The sequence below is a fragment of the Antechinus flavipes genome, chromosome 3, assembly GCF_016432865.1.
Source record: "Antechinus flavipes isolate AdamAnt ecotype Samford, QLD, Australia chromosome 3, AdamAnt_v2, whole genome shotgun sequence".
Classification (NCBI taxonomy): domain Eukaryota; kingdom Metazoa; phylum Chordata; class Mammalia; order Dasyuromorphia; family Dasyuridae; genus Antechinus; species Antechinus flavipes.
This window is the reverse complement of record NC_067400.1, coordinates 424,889,846-424,909,254: the sequence shown is the minus strand read 5'-3', so window position 1 is coordinate 424,909,254 and position 19,409 is coordinate 424,889,846. Positions and strand designations below refer to the sequence as shown.

General features: G+C 33.2%; 1 protein-coding gene across 1 annotated transcript in view; it reads left to right on the top strand.

Annotated features, from left to right (window-relative positions):
• The first annotated feature begins 3,484 nt into the window (after positions 1-3,484).
• The window catches only part of XIRP2 (xin actin binding repeat containing 2), a 61,873-nt gene continuing 45,948 nt past the window's right edge, over positions 3,485-19,409 (top strand). Inside the window, exons 1-2 of the mRNA XM_051986230.1 lie at positions 3,485-3,610; positions 10,523-10,654. Coding sequence (XP_051842190.1) covers positions 3,545-3,610; positions 10,523-10,654 — 198 coding nt within the window. The 5' untranslated portion in view covers positions 3,485-3,544. The remainder of the gene's footprint in view (positions 3,611-10,522; positions 10,655-19,409) is intronic.

Genomic DNA, 19,409 nt, shown 5'->3' with positions numbered 1-19,409 from the left:
AGAATATACTAGAATCTTTTCTAGCAAATAAAGGAGTGAAGCAAGAATACCCTGTTCTTTCTTGTGTTATTTCATGTGATTCTGGAAATGCTAGCAATAGTAATAAGACAAGAGAAAATAATTTAAGGAAGATAGATAAGGTGGATGTAAAAGTATCCTTATTTGCTGATGATATGATGATTTACTTGGAAAACTCCAGGGAATTAGTAGTGAAACTAATTGAGACAATTAATAGCTTTGATGTAGTTGCAGACTTCAAAAATAAATCCTCAAAAATCAACAATATTTCTATATAATAATAACAAAGCACAAAAATAATAAAAAGGGGAATCCCATTACAAAAAACTAAGAATGCATAAAATAACTAGGGGAAAATCTCGCAAAGCACACAAAAAGATTTTATAGATGAAATTATACCATGCTCTTTACAGAACAACTGAAGTAGGTGCTAGGTTGTACTAATATAATAAAAATGACAATCCTACCAAAATCAATTTATAGTTTTAATTCTGTGTTAATCAAATTATTAAAAGGATGCTTCATTTAATAAAAGTAACAAAATTTATTTGGGAAAAACAAAATCTAGAATATCAGGAAAGATAATAAAAAGAAGTAAGGATAAAGAGAGGAGAAAAACACTTTTAGATTTCAACCTATTAGCAGTCATCAAAACCATTTGGTATAGGTTAAAGAGATATCAGTGGAACAGTCTAGAAGGAAATGCAGAAACAATAGAACTCAGTATCCCAATTTTTGATAAATTGGAAAACATCAGTTTTCTACCTAGGGAAAAGTCTTTGATTAAAAAAAAAATCTTCAGGGGAAAATGGATAGCAGTGTTGCAGAAATTAGACTTAGACCAAAACCTCATACCACACCCACAATAAGTTATAAATCAATATGTAACCTTAATACAAAAATCATATAAAAATTAGAAGAGAAACAGATAATACACCTTTCACAGATATGGGTAAGACATGTATTTTTAACTAAGCAAGAGATAGAGGTAACTACAAAACAAAAAAAAATTGATAACTTTGATGACCTTCTGCACAGAAAACATTAATGCACAATAAATTGATGCAGAACCAAGAAAACAACATGTACAAAAACTACAAAAACATAAAAGGAAAGAACACACCAAAAAATCAAAAGTAAATGTTATAAAATTATAATGATCAAGTAACACTCAAATAAAGAGATATGAGACGATATCCCCAACTCACTCTTAGTGGAAGTTGGACAGTCATACATTTCCCATGCTTTTGGACTTTACCAATGTATTGATCAGTTTATGTTGGCTTTTTAAAATGCTTTTTTATAAAAGAGAAGAAATAGCACTCATTATATGAGATAACTCTCAAGTTGGGGCATGGAAAGGAGATAGGTTCAAGATCATGTAACCAGTTTGTGTTAGAAGTGAGCTTGAACCCAGGACTTTCTGACCTCCCCCATACCCCATCCCAGCAGTTTAATTGTTCATACAACTTGGATAAAATCACTAATTCTGTTCTGCCTAGTGAGATGGGGAAAAAACAAATATTAATTGCTATCTACTATGCTAATACAATCTAAGATCCTCTAGGTTTTAGCTTTTATCCAATCTACAGAGAATCCTGGGTATCTCCTTACATGTCTGCTGTTATACTCTATGGATCTTTGGACTTTGCCATCAAACTTGCTACTTGCCTTCCATTCTGGGTCCTGTTCACTTACTCTGAAGCTAAACTTTTCCTTTAGCTTTCTCACCCCAGTTAGAGTATGAGCCTCTGGTTTTTATTGAATAGCTAATAAAAGGCCCCAATACAAGCCTCTTTTGCTCACATTTAGATTTTGATGGCTCACAGTGAGTGTAAATAGTAATTGTTTCTGGCCAGAAATGCTGAGGATATTCTTCTTTCATATACTTTTGTTTCGGTATACTAGGCCATCTTTTGTCTCAATTATAACCTAGTCATTAGTCATTGAATGGTGTTGCTTCAAGCAAACTAAGACTTGGGAAAGACCTTAATTTAAAAAAGGCCTAAGTCATCCACTTCATTCTTGCCTATATCCCAGTTGTCTTGACTTTTGTCTTACCAATGCATTTCTATGACTCTAAAGGAAAGAGTAAAGTTGATGGCTTTGTGTAACTCTACTAAAATGCAATTATGGCACAAATTATTTTTTCTATGTCCCTAATGCTTAACATAAAGCTTGGTATGCAAAAAGTGCTTAATAAATGTTTTTTTTTCCCATTTATTCACTCAACCACTACATTTCCGGCATTAAAACTTTAACAGTCTCCAATAAGATTTGAATTGTCCACAAAGACTATTTCTTTTCAACTTGGGAAATGAGGGAACAAGTTACAAGTTAAAGATGAAAAGATAGTGCTTTCTTTCCCTCACTCCTCCAAATTCCATGTGGGAAAAGATTTTTGAGGACTCGACTAAAAAAAATACACACACACACACATATGTATATATGTATATATACACATACATGCAAGGAAACAAATAAATTTAAGAAAAAACTCCAGCAGTCCACAATGATAAGAAGCAGAACAATGATTGTAGAGGGCACTCTTTTGTGAGAAAATAACTCATATTACTATTGGCATCTTCTTCTGAAACTTAATCTTAGAGAGTTGAGAGCACTGAGAAGTTAAGGTATTTGCCTAGGCTAATACAAATTCTCCATTCACTAAATCACAGTTATTCTTAGGACCACATAATAGGGGAATTTTTCTGTGTGGTGTATTATAATATGAGAAATGTGGGGTAGAAGAAGGACTAGAGGAATTGTTAAATGACAAACAAGTGACATAGATATCTCAGTTTGGGAGTCACACAGATTTGAGATTAGTGGGTGAGAACTCTCCAGTCTTTTGTTAAACTTCATTTTGCCGTCATGTAAATAAACTTTTCACCCTGGATCTGTGGAAGATGACAATAGAGAAATTAAGTAGACTGTGAAATTAGTAAATGGTAAAATTGTTTTAAATAATGCCAGTGTTTGTCTTATGAAGTGCTTTCATTTATGAACAAAATGATTCACCATCATTAATCAACTTACACAGTATCCCAGATTTAGATTTGTATAACTCTAGCATGGAAAATATTAAGGAAAAATTTAATCAAGATAAATTTTAAGATCATGCTGAAATTCAGCATTCTTTTACATATTGCCCTATCTGCAGCTCCCTTCAGAATAATCCTATAAGAAAGAGATGAATCCTTTTTTGATTAGTAAACTAGCATATGCTGAAGTAGCATTCTGTTTTGTGTGTAAAAACTTGGAAAAGACATCAAAGTGCTTGTGAAACACTATAAATGTCGTTAAATTACTGCATTCTGGTTTAGTATTCCAATTACCTTACGTTTCTTTTTTTTGTTTGGAAGGTGATGCTGTTTTATTTTCAAAACTTGCCATATCTTTGAGTGTTTTGCATTTGTTTTTAGCTGCTGATGGTCGTAACAAGCCTGTGAGTGGGTTTGCAGAAGACAATAGTGCTAACTGTGGGCCACTGGATTTCCAAGAGGCTGTATCACTAAAGGAACGGATGGCGATGTATCAAGCAGCTGTTTCCAGGGGTGACTGCAGCAGTAGCAGCAGCTTCTCTGCTAATGTAAGGACTTACTCCATTTTTCTTAGCATTTATAATACAGGAATAGGATCATAGGAACATCGATTCAGATTTAGGTCTTAGAGTTTCCCAAGGCCAACCTCTGTATCTTACTTATGTATCTGGGAGAGATGAATTGACTTGTCAAGGTCACACAAATAGATTATAAGTAGTAGAGATAAAATTTGAACTCAGATCTAAGATTCAAATCTAATGCTTTTTTTTTTTTCCACTTTACTTTTGTAGCCTCTAGCAATGCACAAATATGGCTTCATGATAAATGCTCTAGTTAGGAAAGTGAGGGATTCATTTCCAATTTTAATAATTTGGGTTTATATAGTACCCCAGGTGGTCTCAAAGAGATTTCATTTAAATTCTCTGGAAGTACAATTTCTTTTGCTTTTCTCTTTATGCATGAAATCCATTAGGAGTAGCTTAATCAACATAGAAATGAGAAAGATTAGCAATTTAGGTACTCTGCTAAACCAATTATGATCATAGCAAACTATGGGATTCAATGCTACCACCAATATTTAGAACCAATGGCTAATAAAATCATATTACAAAGGATGCTATAGGCCCCATCCTTGCTGGACGCTCATTCTCAGGGAGTTGACACAAGTGGCATTTTAACAAGAGTAGAATGACAGAATAATGAGAAAAGTGGATATTGTTTTATAATTATGTTGTCAGAACGAGCAAAATCATGCATTCAACATGCCAGAATATTTTAAAGTATTAAATGTATCTTTAATTGGGGGAGAAGGGAAAGTAACATATTTGCTCATCAAAGGGATATTATTTTTTATATCAGCCCTTAGCATTCTTCTTATAACTTGTTTCCAAAATAGATATTGAACATGTCAAACCTATTAACAATATTATGGCTCTGAATGAGATTTATTTTGCTATCTTTGCATTAAAATATAATATATTTTTATGAGTGGATGTTTTAGACATTAAATTACTGGAATTCTTAAATTGTCCATTAAGTAATTGGCCTTTGCCTTTTGACAGACTGCTTAGATAGCATCCCCTGCTGGATGATGATGAAATTACTAAAAGTTAATGCTCAAACCTTTGGGGAGAAAATAATCAATTAGCAAGCAGCTATTTGGTATCTACTGACTTTAGTAAAGACAATTTGGGCAGGGAGACTTCTGGCACATTGAATACAAGGAAGGAATTATCATAGAGCAAACTAATGCTAGGAAAATTATGGATCACCTTTTTCTATAGTAACCCAAATTTATTTGGCTAGAGATGACTAAATTTAGATTCAGAAGATCAAAGTTCAAATCCTGCCTCAAATAGTGACTAGTTTTGTAGACAAGTCATCTCACCTCTCTGAAACTCAGTTTCCTGATCTGCTAAGGTGAATGGGTTGCATGTGATTACCTCTAAAGCTCCTCTCAGCTAGATCTAAATATATGATACTATCATCCTATAACCAAAGGATGTTTATTCAATTCAAGAAGAGCTAGATACCAAAAATAAAAAACCAAAACTAAATAAGTCTTGTGCCCACTAGGGAAAACAACATTTACACATATAGATAAATATAAAATCCATACAAAATAATTTCTGGGTTTTGGGGAGAACACTGACAAATGGGAATATCTGGAAAAGCTTCTCCTTAAAGTAAATTTATGTTCTGGTTTTATGTAAGCAGCTATCTGAGGTAAATTAACCCTTATAGAATTCTTAGAATACTATTGAATGCCTCAGATACGTTTTTCTCATGGTGTCTTAACAAGGCTTCTTAAACTTTTCTATTCATGAACCATTTTTGTCTGAGAAATTTTTTATATGGCCCTGGATATATAGGTATAGAAAATAGGTATAAAAATCAAATGTTTACTGATAATAAATCATAATTTCATGATCACCATATTCAGTTAAATGATTTCATATGGAGTCATGACCCATAGTTTAAGAAGTTTTAGCCTAAAATTTCTGTTGTGTGAATTTTAGCCTCATTCTCTTCATTTTGTGAGAGTTTCCAATGAAATAGTAAGAAGAATTATTCTAATATCATATGTTATCTGAGTTGGTTTGTGGTAATTTGGCAAAAATTAATTTTTAGGATCCTTTCCAAATCTCTATGATTGTATGATAATCCTCTTTGGTGGAGAATTGACAGAAAAATAAGACAATAAAACATGAAATCTGTCTCCCCCTCTCTGACCCTATATATACATGTAGCTCAAATGACAGCTAGAGAAAAAAGTTTGCTAATAATAAAATCTAAGTATTGATAAAAAAATCTTCCCTCAGATTCTACAAGTTAGGTGAAACCCACAGATCCAGTCTTTAGTAAATTCAACAGAAGAATCTACCAACACCATAAACATTATTTTTTTCTGAAAAGGATTTCTTCTTTGTCAGAGATTCAAAAACCATTTCTGGAGAAAATAGTTGAGTAAGAGGTTCCATATAAGCCAGACTGTATTAAATCATAACTAATAGTGAAAATGGTCATGCTACTCCATTTAAACAGAATTCAAATCTGATATTCCCCATCCCTCTCCCTCTTAATCCATTTCCCATTAAACTGTTGTGGTGGTCCATATCACTTGTTTTTTTCTGGCTACATTTAAATATAGATTTGTGTTAGACTTAACAGATCACTGGTAAAAACTGTGTAAAATGTTAGAGATTCCATCCTCCCATTAATTTGCATCTAACTATTCAATTGATATGGATTATTTTTTGCCTATGATTGTAGGTGGTAACTGCTTAGTACTAGGCCTTTATTTTTTTCTACTAGCTTTCCTTTTCTCATCAAGTAAAGTCTGACTTGTATCTTTTCAAAATCAGATTCTCACAGCAACTTTACAGTTAGGGAATTAGCATAGAGCTAAATGTAGTTAATTAGCTGTGTCATCTCCTGAGCATTAGCTTCTTAGAATATCACAATGCAGACAACAAATCAGTCTGTTCACAGGGCTTACTTATTTCTGAAATGTAGTTGAAGAAATAAATTATATCCAACTTTTCCTAAGTATGTGAGTAGTCTCTTAATTTTGAAGAGTTGTAGTGGAAACCCCCTAACAAGGACCTCTTCAATGGTTGAAAAGTAAAATAAAATGCTTTTAGCAAAGTGACATTGCCATTTTCAAAATTACCACTAAATGGAAAGAAGCAAATTGAAATCACCAAAGAGGGAGAAAGAGAGAAAGTGGGGAGAGGCATAGATTAATTAGCCTTAAACCCTGATAGTGTAGCTCACTAAATAAAACATTTGTATAGTCCTCATGTGGGCCAGCCAATGTAATTCTGTCTTACAACCTTCTATTAGAGACCAATCATATTGTAAATATGTAATATTAGTCATAAAACAGATTGGCTATTAAAATATAATTAAATCAAATCAAAATCATCATTACTGTTGAAAATAATCATTGAAATCCTAAGCAGCACAATATAGGAGGAAGAGCACTGACTATGGACTTGAAGATCTGGCTTCAAATTGAATCTTTTACTTAATATCTATATGATCTTGACCAAGTCACTTAGCTTCCTAGAACTTTCTTGAGCAAAATGGACTAGACAACCTGCTACCTCAACCAACTGCAGTTGTATGTTCCCATTAGTTTTACTGATATGGCTCAAAAACTTTATTTTGAAATGCAAAGTACATCACTATTACCAAGTGCAGACGATTTGACATATGAGTGTATTTATTGACAAGTGTAAATGCACAGAAGCATTGTACTATAATAAATAAAGCAGCCAAACTCAAAGCTAGGAAGACCTGAATTAAAATCTTGCTTCTACTAGATATTAGCTGGTCATTAAGTTTCCCAGTGCTCTCCAGGCAACTCTCCAAAGTTATAAATTGTGGAGAGGATGCCAATAAATTGTGGTTACAGAAATTTCTAAAACAGTAACTTCCCCTTATCAAGAAAAGCACAAGTATAGCTTCTATTCCCTTATTGTTGGTAAACTATTTTTAAAAAATTATCAAGGATTTATTTTCCCCCTATCTTTTCTTCCTCCCAAAGAAATGGAGGAGTGGAAGAGTGGATACCTTCTTTGTAGCAAATAAGTAGAATTAAACAAAACAAATTTTCATATTAGCCACTTCTAAAAATGTATCTTATTCTGCATGTTAGTTCATCACTTTCTTATCAGAAGTTTGGGGATTAGTTATCAATGTTCTGGAATCAAGGCCAATCATCACATGGACCAGAGTTCTGGGGTTTTTTATTCAGAGTTATATTTTTTACACTTTTTAGTGCAGGAATGGGGGATTATATATATCCTAATTCCTAAAGCAGAATGCTATTGGAAAGGAATATGAGTAGTTTGCTTTTCAATTCCATTTTGTTATTGAAAAGATAATCTGCTTGTTCCACATCTCAAATTTCCTGACAATTTTTCCAATGTGAGAATGCTTAGTCACTAGTTGAACTCATCTAATCAATTTGCTTATGACTTGTGTAGTTATAACCACTTGTAGTTATTGAAAATAATAGAATTCTTATTATAATATTCAGGTTGATTTGTTCAATGTAATATATTTATGTTATAGGTATGTAATGTACACAGGTTGGTTGGGATGGAGGGCTGAGAAAAATAGCCTTTTGGCATATCAATCCAAAAGGCCTTAATTTTTTCCACCATTTCTTGGCCTTATGCCAGTGTATTAAAAATGGCCTGCAACTTTTTCATTACTTTATAGTGCATATTAGGTAGCACCAGCAACACTTTTTTTTTTTTTTTTAAACAAAACTAATAGAGTAGATAGAATGTTGGGCTAGGCCTCCGTTGGTACAAACAATGGTTTTTACATAGATCAAAATAGATAAATAATATATGCTAATTATCAGAGAAATGTCTGTTTTCAGGTAAACTTCATTTTAAGGCTATCTATGTAATGTCAATTATTTGGCCTGTTTATAAAGGCCTTGAATTTTAAAGTAGGGAACTGGATCATACTGAATGTTTGTATGACAAAAGTTAGTGATTGTGCAAGGGTGCCAAAGGATGGAGAAGTTTTAGGATTCTCCTGACACATATTACCAGACCCAAAACCATACATAGGAGAAAAGAAAGTAAATCATAGGGCAAAGACAAAGCTGAGCACATTGGAAAGAGAGGAGTGGTATATGTGTTCTTGGTACAGTGTTCAGTACATCACGATACCATGAATACGACACACATCCTGAAGTTAAGAAGTCTTGGGTTCAACACGTATCTGAGATATTTACTGACAGTGTAAGTCTGAGCCACTCAACCTTTTGAATGCCTAATGACCTGAAAGGGTTTTCTGAGCTCTAAATCCATGGTCTTACATTGGCCTTCATAAGGATAAATGAAACTGAAATGAATTTGAGCAATTTCCTTAGTGGACCATCTGCTGAATGAGGAATAATACCATATCAAATGAAAACATTGAAAACACATCAAGTTATTCTCTTGTGTAAATACAAGTGAACCCTATGATTTAAATATCTCATGTGTGCTCTCATAACTTTTCAGCGTTCTTTCCCCCTACTTCAGAGTTATCAGAATGTGTTTGCCACACACTGATTCTAATTTCCACTGGTAGATTTTAAGATGTGAAGAAACTTATGTGCACTGATTCTATATCTAGTGTGGATGTCTCTATACTGTTTTGATACTCTTAGCTCACATTTCAGGTTGCTTGACCATTATATACAAGACCTCATTGGCCCCCAGGAAATATGACATGACCTATTTAGGATTTATCATAATACATTCTGAAAGTCATAATACATTCTAGGACAGAAAACATATTTTGCCCTTAAAGGTGCCAAATGAAAATCCCACAGATCAAAATCACCAGCTCATTTTTTGGATCCTCTTAGTCTTCTTAGGCTGTATAAATTAGGCTTCCCTAGCAAGCCAATATTTCTACTGTGCTCTTGAAAGTGTCACCAATAGAGGTAGCCATCTTACCACTATAATTCTGTCACAAGCTGCTTCATTGGAAGTGCATGAAATATTATCAAGAGAAAAGAAAATGGTGATAGACTTTGAAGTGCCTAGTCATGGGGCACAGTAACCCCTTTATCTTTTTATTCTTTTTCAAGGTAAGGGAGACTGGAATTCAAAAGGCTATTAATATTTATCAGTCTTCAATCTTTCAAATGAATCAGATAATAATCTCATAATGAGTTAGCAAAGTTTTGATAACTAATCTTGATAATGTACTGCCTGTACAGATATTTGGGACTTTGATGACAAGCTCACTGAGGATTAGTTTTATAATTAAATCCATTATTCTTATATCTACTAGTTTGTATACTATTATTAGAATGTTTTCTAACAGATCCTAATATTCATTCAGATACATTAAAATGTATCCTATGGAGAGCTAACTAAATATTCTAAGTATTCCTTTGACTATCAAATATTTTGACAAATGAGAAAAGCATTGCAGGGAAACTACTTCAATCAGTGCCTTAAATAAGAGACTATGAACTTATGGAATATTTTAATGTAACCCATCAATAATTGGTATCAGCTAATAAAATGAAGAAGCACTAGTGGAAAAGTGGATAGATATCAGTCTTGGAATCACATTTGCAGTATGATCATAGGCATGTCATTTGGTCTATTAATACCTCCAGTCAAGGGAAGCTAAAAGGTGCAATAGATAGAATACAGGTCCTTGAATGATGACAACCTGAGTTCAAATCCAGCTTCAGACACTTACCATTTTCTAGCTGTGTGACGCTGGGCAAATCATTTAACCCCAATTACCTCTCAAAAAAGGTTAAAAAGTTTTTTTTTCCTTTAAATTACAGATGAGTTATGGATCTGTTTCCTACACTGATGGAATTCTACCATCTTCTTGATGGGAGGGAGGACAAAGGATAAGAACTCCTTCCAAAACCAAGATTTTTAACTTTTTTTCTTTTCTTTTTTCCTATGTCACTTTAGATGGTGGAGGAGTCTGAGACTCGAACAGTGCCAGGTGGCTTAGCCAGGGTGAAGAAACAATTTGAGAGAGATGAAATTGCCTCTTCACATAATACTTTTTCTCAGTACCAGCACCAGCAAAGATTTGATCAGGTAATGCTATTCTAGATGATGAAACTGCCTGGGTAACTTTGGGGTAAAATGCCTTATTCACGTTCTTCATAAGGATCCTTAGGGATCACAGAATTAACTTTGCTAAAGGTTATTCTCCCTTTCATATTTACTCATTAACATTATTTGCTCTTTAACAAAACTTGTTTGTTTTTTAGAATTATGACAGGAGATCAATTTATTTTTAATTGATTTACTGAATTTTTGCGGGATTAAGTTTTCTGAATGTAGTATTAACCATCATACACATTCATTAGTCAGTTTTAGATTTAGAGGTAACAATAATCTTAGAAGCCATCTGTTTCATTCAGTTTTTCAATATTTATTTAATGTCACCTGTATGTGCAGCACTAGCACTGAGGAAGATATAATGAACTAAGACATGATTCTGTCCTCATGCAATATATATTGTTAACAAATAGAACGGACTTTCAACTGCTAGTGAATGCACTGAACAATTGAAGGAGGGAAAAGTCTTAGCTGTGGCTCAGTTTCTGGGTCATAATTTATCGTAATATTGTCTGGTGTTGATATCAAATCCACAGAACTTGAAAGGATATTAAGTCATTCAGTTTAAGGACCTTGATGTTTTCCTACTGTTAGATTTCATCATTTTCTTTAAACAGATTAAAAAGTGTGGTGTAGAATCACTAAAATCACAAAATGCAATTTTAAGTGTTTTATATAGAGGGTGGTTTTGCATTTCATTACTTCATTATTGTAGATCATAAGAAAAAGTGGTGCAGGAGATAATGATTTTCAAATTACGTGAGAGTTTATGCAATAACATTCATCACATTATACATGGCGCCATGGAAAATAGTAATTACATGGTGAACAGCTACACTTAGTCTAATACTTTCTATCTGAAAGATGATTTACGCAGATGAGCTTCAAGTTTTGTAGCAGAAATAAAAGGGGCAGTTGAAAGGTCGCACATGGTCCTTGTTAGATTAGAAGTCATTCTTCTGTAAGTTCCTTACCCTATTTTTTTTTCAGTTACAATGGAATGCATAATATTGATGGAGAAAGTGTAATGGCAATAGCTTTACATGGAAGCATAACACCTGCTAAAGTCCATGAAGATTCAAGAATCATAGGATCATAAATTTAGAGCTAAAAAGAATCTTTTCAGAAAAAAATGACTCAACACTAGATGAAATCAGTTTTAAAAATTGAATATTTTGTTAGTCAACATTTTTTAGATGCCCATTTTAGGCAGAACTCTGTAGATTGGTACAAAAGAAATGGAAAACACAGTTTTCATCTTTGATAACTGCAAAATTTTAGTGAATGTAATAAAATAAGTATGTTCAAACCCTATGCCAAAAGTAGAAAAAATAGTAATATTTTAACACGACTCAAAAAAAAAAAAGCAAGCAAAACTTCCTAATTTCTTTATTCTGTGCTGCCCTTTTTAAAATTGCTTTTACTTTGTTCATTTTTGATGGTGATATAGTAAGGTAAAGTGTCTGTCAGTGGATAATACTAGCATATTCTATTTCTATTTAAGTTGTCTCTGCTCTGATTTCAGATTCATTGTTTTTGTAGTTTAAAATATTTGAGAAAAATTTCTCTTCCAGATCTTTTCTGATTGGATATTCAATATTTGAAATTCTCTTAATATCTAATTAATTTGTGATATCAGATATGGGAAACATTCAGTTTGTTGACATAGACTAATTAATATTAATTGGAAAGTCAGGATTAATTAGAGTTAAAGCAAAAATATTTGTTTTGGATTTCTGACAATATTTAATGTCACAATTAGTAATAATTTCATAAGTTATAATAATTAAATCCAATCTGCCTCTTTCTTTTCTAATATACTGAAGTCAGATGTTTTCAGTATAATTAGCTAACTATTTTATAAACACATGACTAGGAGATCAGCTCTGGTTCTAAACAAGTTTAAAAAATTAATCTACCTCCAAGCTTAAAGATGTTTTTAGCTTGCAGATGGGTTAAACAGTTTTCAAATTCCTGAAAAGGAGTTCTTATGAACAAAAGGAAGTCAAAGGAAAATTGTAACAAGCTTGACTTTTCAACTTTTGGAAGGTATCCTTCACATTGTAGGTCTTTGTAGTTACCTATAATAGTGTTTGTCTAAGTACCCCTCAACCATTTGTAATATCAACTATGAACACATATATATGTATATACGTACATATACATATACATATATACACATATATTTAATGTATGTATTTAAGAAGTTTGTTCTTGGAATATACATTCAATTTAATTCAACAAGCCCTGCACTAGAGATGCAAAAACAAACATCAAACAGATTGAGTTATTATGAAGCTTAGATTCTACCGGAGAGACACAACATGGACTCATAGATTTAGAGCTGAGGAGGACCTTAGAGGCAACCTAGTTTAATCCTCTCACATAGAATCTCTGGACATAAAGAGATATTCCTCAATCTGTCCTAGATCACTCATAGTAAGTGGGAGAGACAAATTGAACCTAGGACTTTTAACTTTAGATCCAAGGCTCTTTCCATCAACGCTCCTTCCATGTAAGCAAACAAATGTAATACAAGTTATTTTCAAGTGAGAAAGAGTGTTCACAAGTGGGTAAATCAGAAAAGACTTCCTTTAGGAGGTGGCACTTGGATTAAGCTTTGAAGGAATCAAGCTCACAGTTCCAAACAGTTTGATCCTTTAGATTTCAATCAAAATCCCTACTTTGGAAGAGAATTTTCAAGCCAAGACGAATAAAAACTCCATGAGCCTCCTCCCTGACCTTGTCTAGAACTTCAGTATCTTGATCCTTAATGTCTATTAGCTAAATAAACTTCAAAAACCTGGAATGAACAATTCATTTGAAAAGCTCACTCAGAAAATTTTCTTGAAGTTCTTGCATCAACCAAAATCAAGTGGAGGGAAAAGAAAAGGTTTTGTCAGAATCAGTCTCTTATCTGCACAGGGGATCTTTCTTTGCTCCACTCTAAAAATTATACTAGAACAGATATGAGATACACTCTGAAGTATTATTTTAGAATAAATGTGTTACTGGGACAAAGCTGTCACCACTTCATCCTCTGTTTAATTTTTACCCATTCATGTGATGTTCTCCTCTAGTTTTTTGGAAACTTAGTTAGGTACATGGCAGATTCTCACATTCAGGATTTGACATTCAGCTTCTCAAGTGAATGTCTTCCTTACTGCCTTTTCCCAACCCTGTTTATGCAAGTAAGGAGGAAGGCTTTGCTTATACATTTTGACATCCCAGAAGCCAGTTTCCCCTATTTTTCCCCAAAGAGGTGAAACAAGAAAGAACAGATGGAACTCCAAAAAACTTGGATATGTTCAGGCATTTGGGTGCAAAGCTTTGCTTAAGAAGTTGCTTTCATATGAAAATTGCTTCCCTGACTGCATGTCAGAAGTCTGACCTTTGTTCCCTATTGCCATTTTTGATGTGGTACCAGTGGGGAACTGACTGACAGTATGTGTTTTTATACATACATCTGCTGTTACAGAAATCCTAATGCAAACATTAGCACCTGGTAAGATTATGTGGATTTGGTACAATCCCCAGAGGATTTTAGGTCGATAGAAAATAATTTTGACAGCTTATGACAGATATAATCTGACATCTTTGTGTTACAGACTCTTTAAAAGTGGCCTGTAAATATTTTTTGACAAACTGAATATATTTTTAAACTGCTAAATGCCCTCCCACAGGCCACCCATAGAGTTCATCAATTCTACCATACAAAGCTCAGATCTTCCTCAATATATAATCGGAGCAACAATGGGACAGAGACTTTTTCCCAATGTATTCTACATATTAGAGTTCTATTTTAATTTAAAATAATTTCCTTCCTTAAGAACAGAGATGGTATGATAACTTGGGTATATATAGGTATGTGTGTATATATATACATATGTATGTATGTATGTGTGTATATATATATATTGCATATATATGTATATATATATATCATATGATCTATTTTTTTTGGGGGGGAAGGAAGGTTACACCTTATGTCATGTTTCTGCCTTAAGTCTACCTTCTTCAAATTATGTGATCATTAGCAGTAGTTCTGTACTATTTTAGGAGGCTCTTATAATCAAAGATAAATTAAAGGTGGTCATACATACTAAAGGAACATCTTTTTTTTTTGCTGTTCTGGAATATTTAATCATTTTAGTTCAGTTTTCAAAGATACATTTGGAGGTCACCTTTCCAGGGAAGTTTTCTACAATATAACTCTCAGAAATGTCAAAAGGTAAGCAAGGACCTCCTGAAATGCATGAGTGAAAGGATATGTATGAGAGGCAATTTGACAATATATTTGGGAGCTTTAGAGTGCTATTAAGAATAAAGGGGGTATGTTTGAAGAGAGGAGCAAATGGATAATATGGCATTTGAGAGCTGTTTTACTCAGATGTTTTTCTGTCTAGCTATACTATGCAAGAAAACAGTGAAATTAATATGTGATTCATGGCAAACATAAGAGAAAATGTGAGTATCCTTTAAATAAGTGAGAAATTGTGTTGAAGGACATTGATTTTTTTCTTTCAGTTCCAAAGAATGTAGTTTTTTTTCAGCTTAATTTCTTAGGTACAATTGGGGTGTTTGAAAGGGGAAAGGAAGGCCCACTGGTTCCTGAAATTAGTACAATGAAGATACATACTCTTCTTTAGCAGCTTCTAAAGAAAAACCTCTGAAAACTATTAATAATATGTTGCCATCAATATTCAAGGAGACTTTTCAATGTACAGGAGACTGCATTAATAGCTAGAAATATAAAAATAAGAGGGGAAACATCATTAAGTTAGAATAGCTGACATTCTAATTGGTGCAAATATTTTGAACGTATTTATTAGATATAAATTGATTAGTTTCATAACACCCTCCCTTGGGAGAGTATTACTATTTTATTTTTATTTTTCCTCATAATTTAATATTTTATTTTCCCCAATTACCTGTAAAACAATTTTAACTTTCATTTTTAAAACTTTGAGTTCCACATTCTCTCCCTTCCTCTTTTCCCATTCCCCCAATTGAGAAGGCAAAAGAAAAATATGCAAAACATATATAGACACATACCTATCCCCCACCCCCAGAAATAACTCTCAAGAAAAATAAAGTTTAAAGAAATTGTATTCTTCAATATGGACTCAGACACAATCAGTTTTTTCTTTGGGTATGGATAACATTTTTTTCATCATAAGTCCTTCAGAATAGCCAGGGGTCACTGTATTGCTAAGAATAGCAGTCATTCACAGTTGATCACCCCACAACATTGCTATTACTTTCTACACACTTTACTTTTCATGAGCTCATGACTTTCCAGGTTTTTCTGAAAGCATCCTTTTCATCATTTCCCATAGAACAATAGTATTCCATCATAATTATATACCACAATTTTTTTAGCCATTCCCCAATTGATGGACATCCCCTCAATTTTCAGATCTTTAGCCTGAGAAAAAGAGCTGCTATAAATATTTTTATACACAGAGGTCCTTTTTCCTTTTTAAAAATCTCTTTTAGGATATATGCCTAGTACTGCTATTGTTAGGTCAAAGGGTATGAATAATTTTATAGCCCTTTTGGCATAGTTCTCTCCAGCAGAGAGAACTGCTCTACAGTATTGCTAAATCAGTTCACAATTCCACCAACAATGCAATAACGTTTCATTTTTTCTAACATTTATCATTTTCCCTTTTCTGGCCCATTAGCCAATCTATAGTACCTTAGAATTGTTTTAATTTTCATTTCTCCAATCAAGAGTGAGTTAGAACTTTTTTAATGTGAATATAAATAAGCTTGATTTGGTCATCTGAAAACTATTCATATCTTTTGATCATTTATCAATTAGGAAATAGCTAAATTACCTATGTGTTTGAGAAAAGAGCTCATCATCAAAGAAACTTGCTTCAAAATTCTTTTCACAATTAATATTACTAATTGTATTTCCTATTTTATTTTCTCTCTTCTTGCACCCTGTACATCTTCAAAAGTGTTTTGTTCCTCAACCAACTCCTCCCTTTATATGCTCTCTTTTCTATTACCCTCCCCACTTCTTGTATTGTCTTCCCTTACTGCTTTTCTGCAGGATAAGATAAATTGTGTATCCATAATGAGTGTGTGTGTGTGTGTGTGTGTGTGTGTGTGTGTGTGTGTTATGTCCTCTTTGAGCTAATTCTGATTAGAGTAAGTTTCACCTATTCTCCCTCTCCTTTTCCTCTTCCCCTCCACTGTTAAACTTTTTTGTTACCTCTTTAATGACATAATTTATGCTATTCTACTTCTCCTTTTTCTTTTTACCTAGTACATTCCTCTCACTCCTTAATTTATTTTTTTAGATATTATCCTTTCATATTCAATTTACACCTGTGCCCTCTGTCTATATATACTCCTTTTAACTGTCCTAATTAAAGTTCTTATGAGTTACAAGTATGATTCACCCATGTAGGAATATAAACAGAATAAACTTAGTAAGTCCTTTCTGATTTCCCTTTCCTAATTACCCCTAAATTTTCTCCTGAGTCCTGTATTTGAAAATTAAATTTTCTTTTAAGCTCTGATCTTTTCATCACGAATATTTAAAAGTTCTCTATTTCACAAAATATCCTTCTTTTCCCTGAAGGATTATGTTCTTCATAGGTGTTCTTGGGTAATCTTAATTCCTTCACTCCCTGGAATACCATAGCCCTCCATTCCATCAATCCAGAAGTTGTTAAATCTAGTGTTACCCTGACTGTGGTTCCACGATACTTGAATTGTTTCTGACTCTTTGCAATATCTTCTCTTTGATCTGGAAGCTCCAGAATTTGTCTATGATAGTCCCGGGAGTTTTCATCTTGGAATCTCTTTTAGGAGGTGATTAGTGAATTCTTTCCATTTCTATTTTATCCTCTAGTTGTACAATATCTGGATAGTTTTCTTTGATAATTTCTTGAAAGATGATGTCTAGGTTCTGTTGTTATCTTGGCTTCCAGATAAACTAATAATTTTTATTTTTTATTTTTATTTTTAATAATATTTTCCCCAAATATCATGTAAAAATAGTTTTCAACATTCATTTTTGTAAGATTTTGTATTCCAAATTTTTCTCCTTTCCTCCCTTACTTTCCCTCCTCTCCAAAAGAGCAAGTAATCTGATATAGGTTACATATATACAATTCTTAAACATATTTCCATATTTTCATGTTGCATAAGAAAAAGCAGACCAAAATGTAAAAAAAATTAAGGAAACAAACAAACAAAAAGGTGAAAATATTATGCTGTGATTCACATTTAGTCTCCATAGTTCTTTTTCTGGATGCAGATGACATTTTCTATCCCAAGTTCATTGGAATCACCTTGAATTACCATATTGTTGAGAAGAGCCAAATCCATCACAGCTGATTATCACATAATCTTGTTACTCTGTATGATGCTCTCTTAGTTTTGCTCATTTCACTTAACATCAGTTCATGTAAGTCTTTCCAGGCTTTTCTGAAATCAGCCTGCTCATCATTTTTAATAGAACAATACTATTCCATTATATTAATATACCATAGTTTATTCTGCCATTCCCCAACTGATAGGCTCCATTCAATTTCCAATTCCTTGCCATGACAAAAAGGGCTATTACACACATTTTTGCACATTATCAGTCCTTTTCCCTTTTTTAAAGATCACTTTGGGATAGACATGCAATAGTTATACTTCTGGATTGAAGTAGACCAATAATTTTTAAATTATTTTTCAAGTCAGTCATTTTTCCAATGAAATATTTCTATTTTTTTCCATTCTTTTGGTTTTATTTTATTGTTTCATGATTTCTCATAAAGTCATTAGCTTCAGCTTGCTCAATTCTAATTTTTAAGGAATTACTTTCTTCAGTGAACTTTTGTACCTCCTTTTCCATTTGGCCAATTTTGCTTTTTAAGGAATTCTTCTTCTCATTAGTTTTTTTTTTACTTCTTTTGGCACCACTCATTTCTCTTCTTAATGTTTCCTCTACCTGTTTTACTTGATTTTTAAAATCTTTTCTGAGCTCTTTCATGTCCTGAGACCAATTTTTATTTTTCTTGGTAGCTTTGGTTATAGAAGCTTTGATTACTGTTACCTTCTTCTAAGCGTGTATTTTGATCTTTCTTGTCACCATAGTAACTTTCTTTGGTCAGAATTATTTTCTATTGTTTGCTCATTTTCTCAGCCTATTACTTGACTTTTAATTCTTTGCTAAAGTAGAGCTCTGTTTCCAATGTAGAGGGTACAATGTCCAAGCTTCAGGGGTTTTGTGCAGCTGTTTTCAGAGATTATTCTTGGGACCTATAAGTCTTCAGTTCTTCCAAGGTGGTATAATCCAAGAACTGTGTTTACTACTCTCCTGACCTGTCCTCTTGTCTGTGAATGGATGACCATAAGCATATCTCTTTTCTGCCCTGGTGACTATGAAGAGGGTCCCCAATCCATTCCAGTTGTAAATTCTAGTGTGCTAATGCTTCCTCTTTCCTCTGATTATGAGCCAGAACTTCATCTTACATCTGAATATGGACAAAACAACAGAGTTCTTCCTCAGTGCTAGTAATGAATCTTCTTCCATCTTCTGTGGCTTGAGACCCCCAGGATAAAGGCCCTGGACTGATGTTTTTAAAGAGCCGAGCACTAAAATTTAATGTAACCAATATTTATTACACACTATGTTAGATGCTGGGCACTTGTCCAGTTACTGGGACAGTTATAAAAAAAAGGGCACAAATGCTGCCTTCAAGGAGTCTACTTGTCA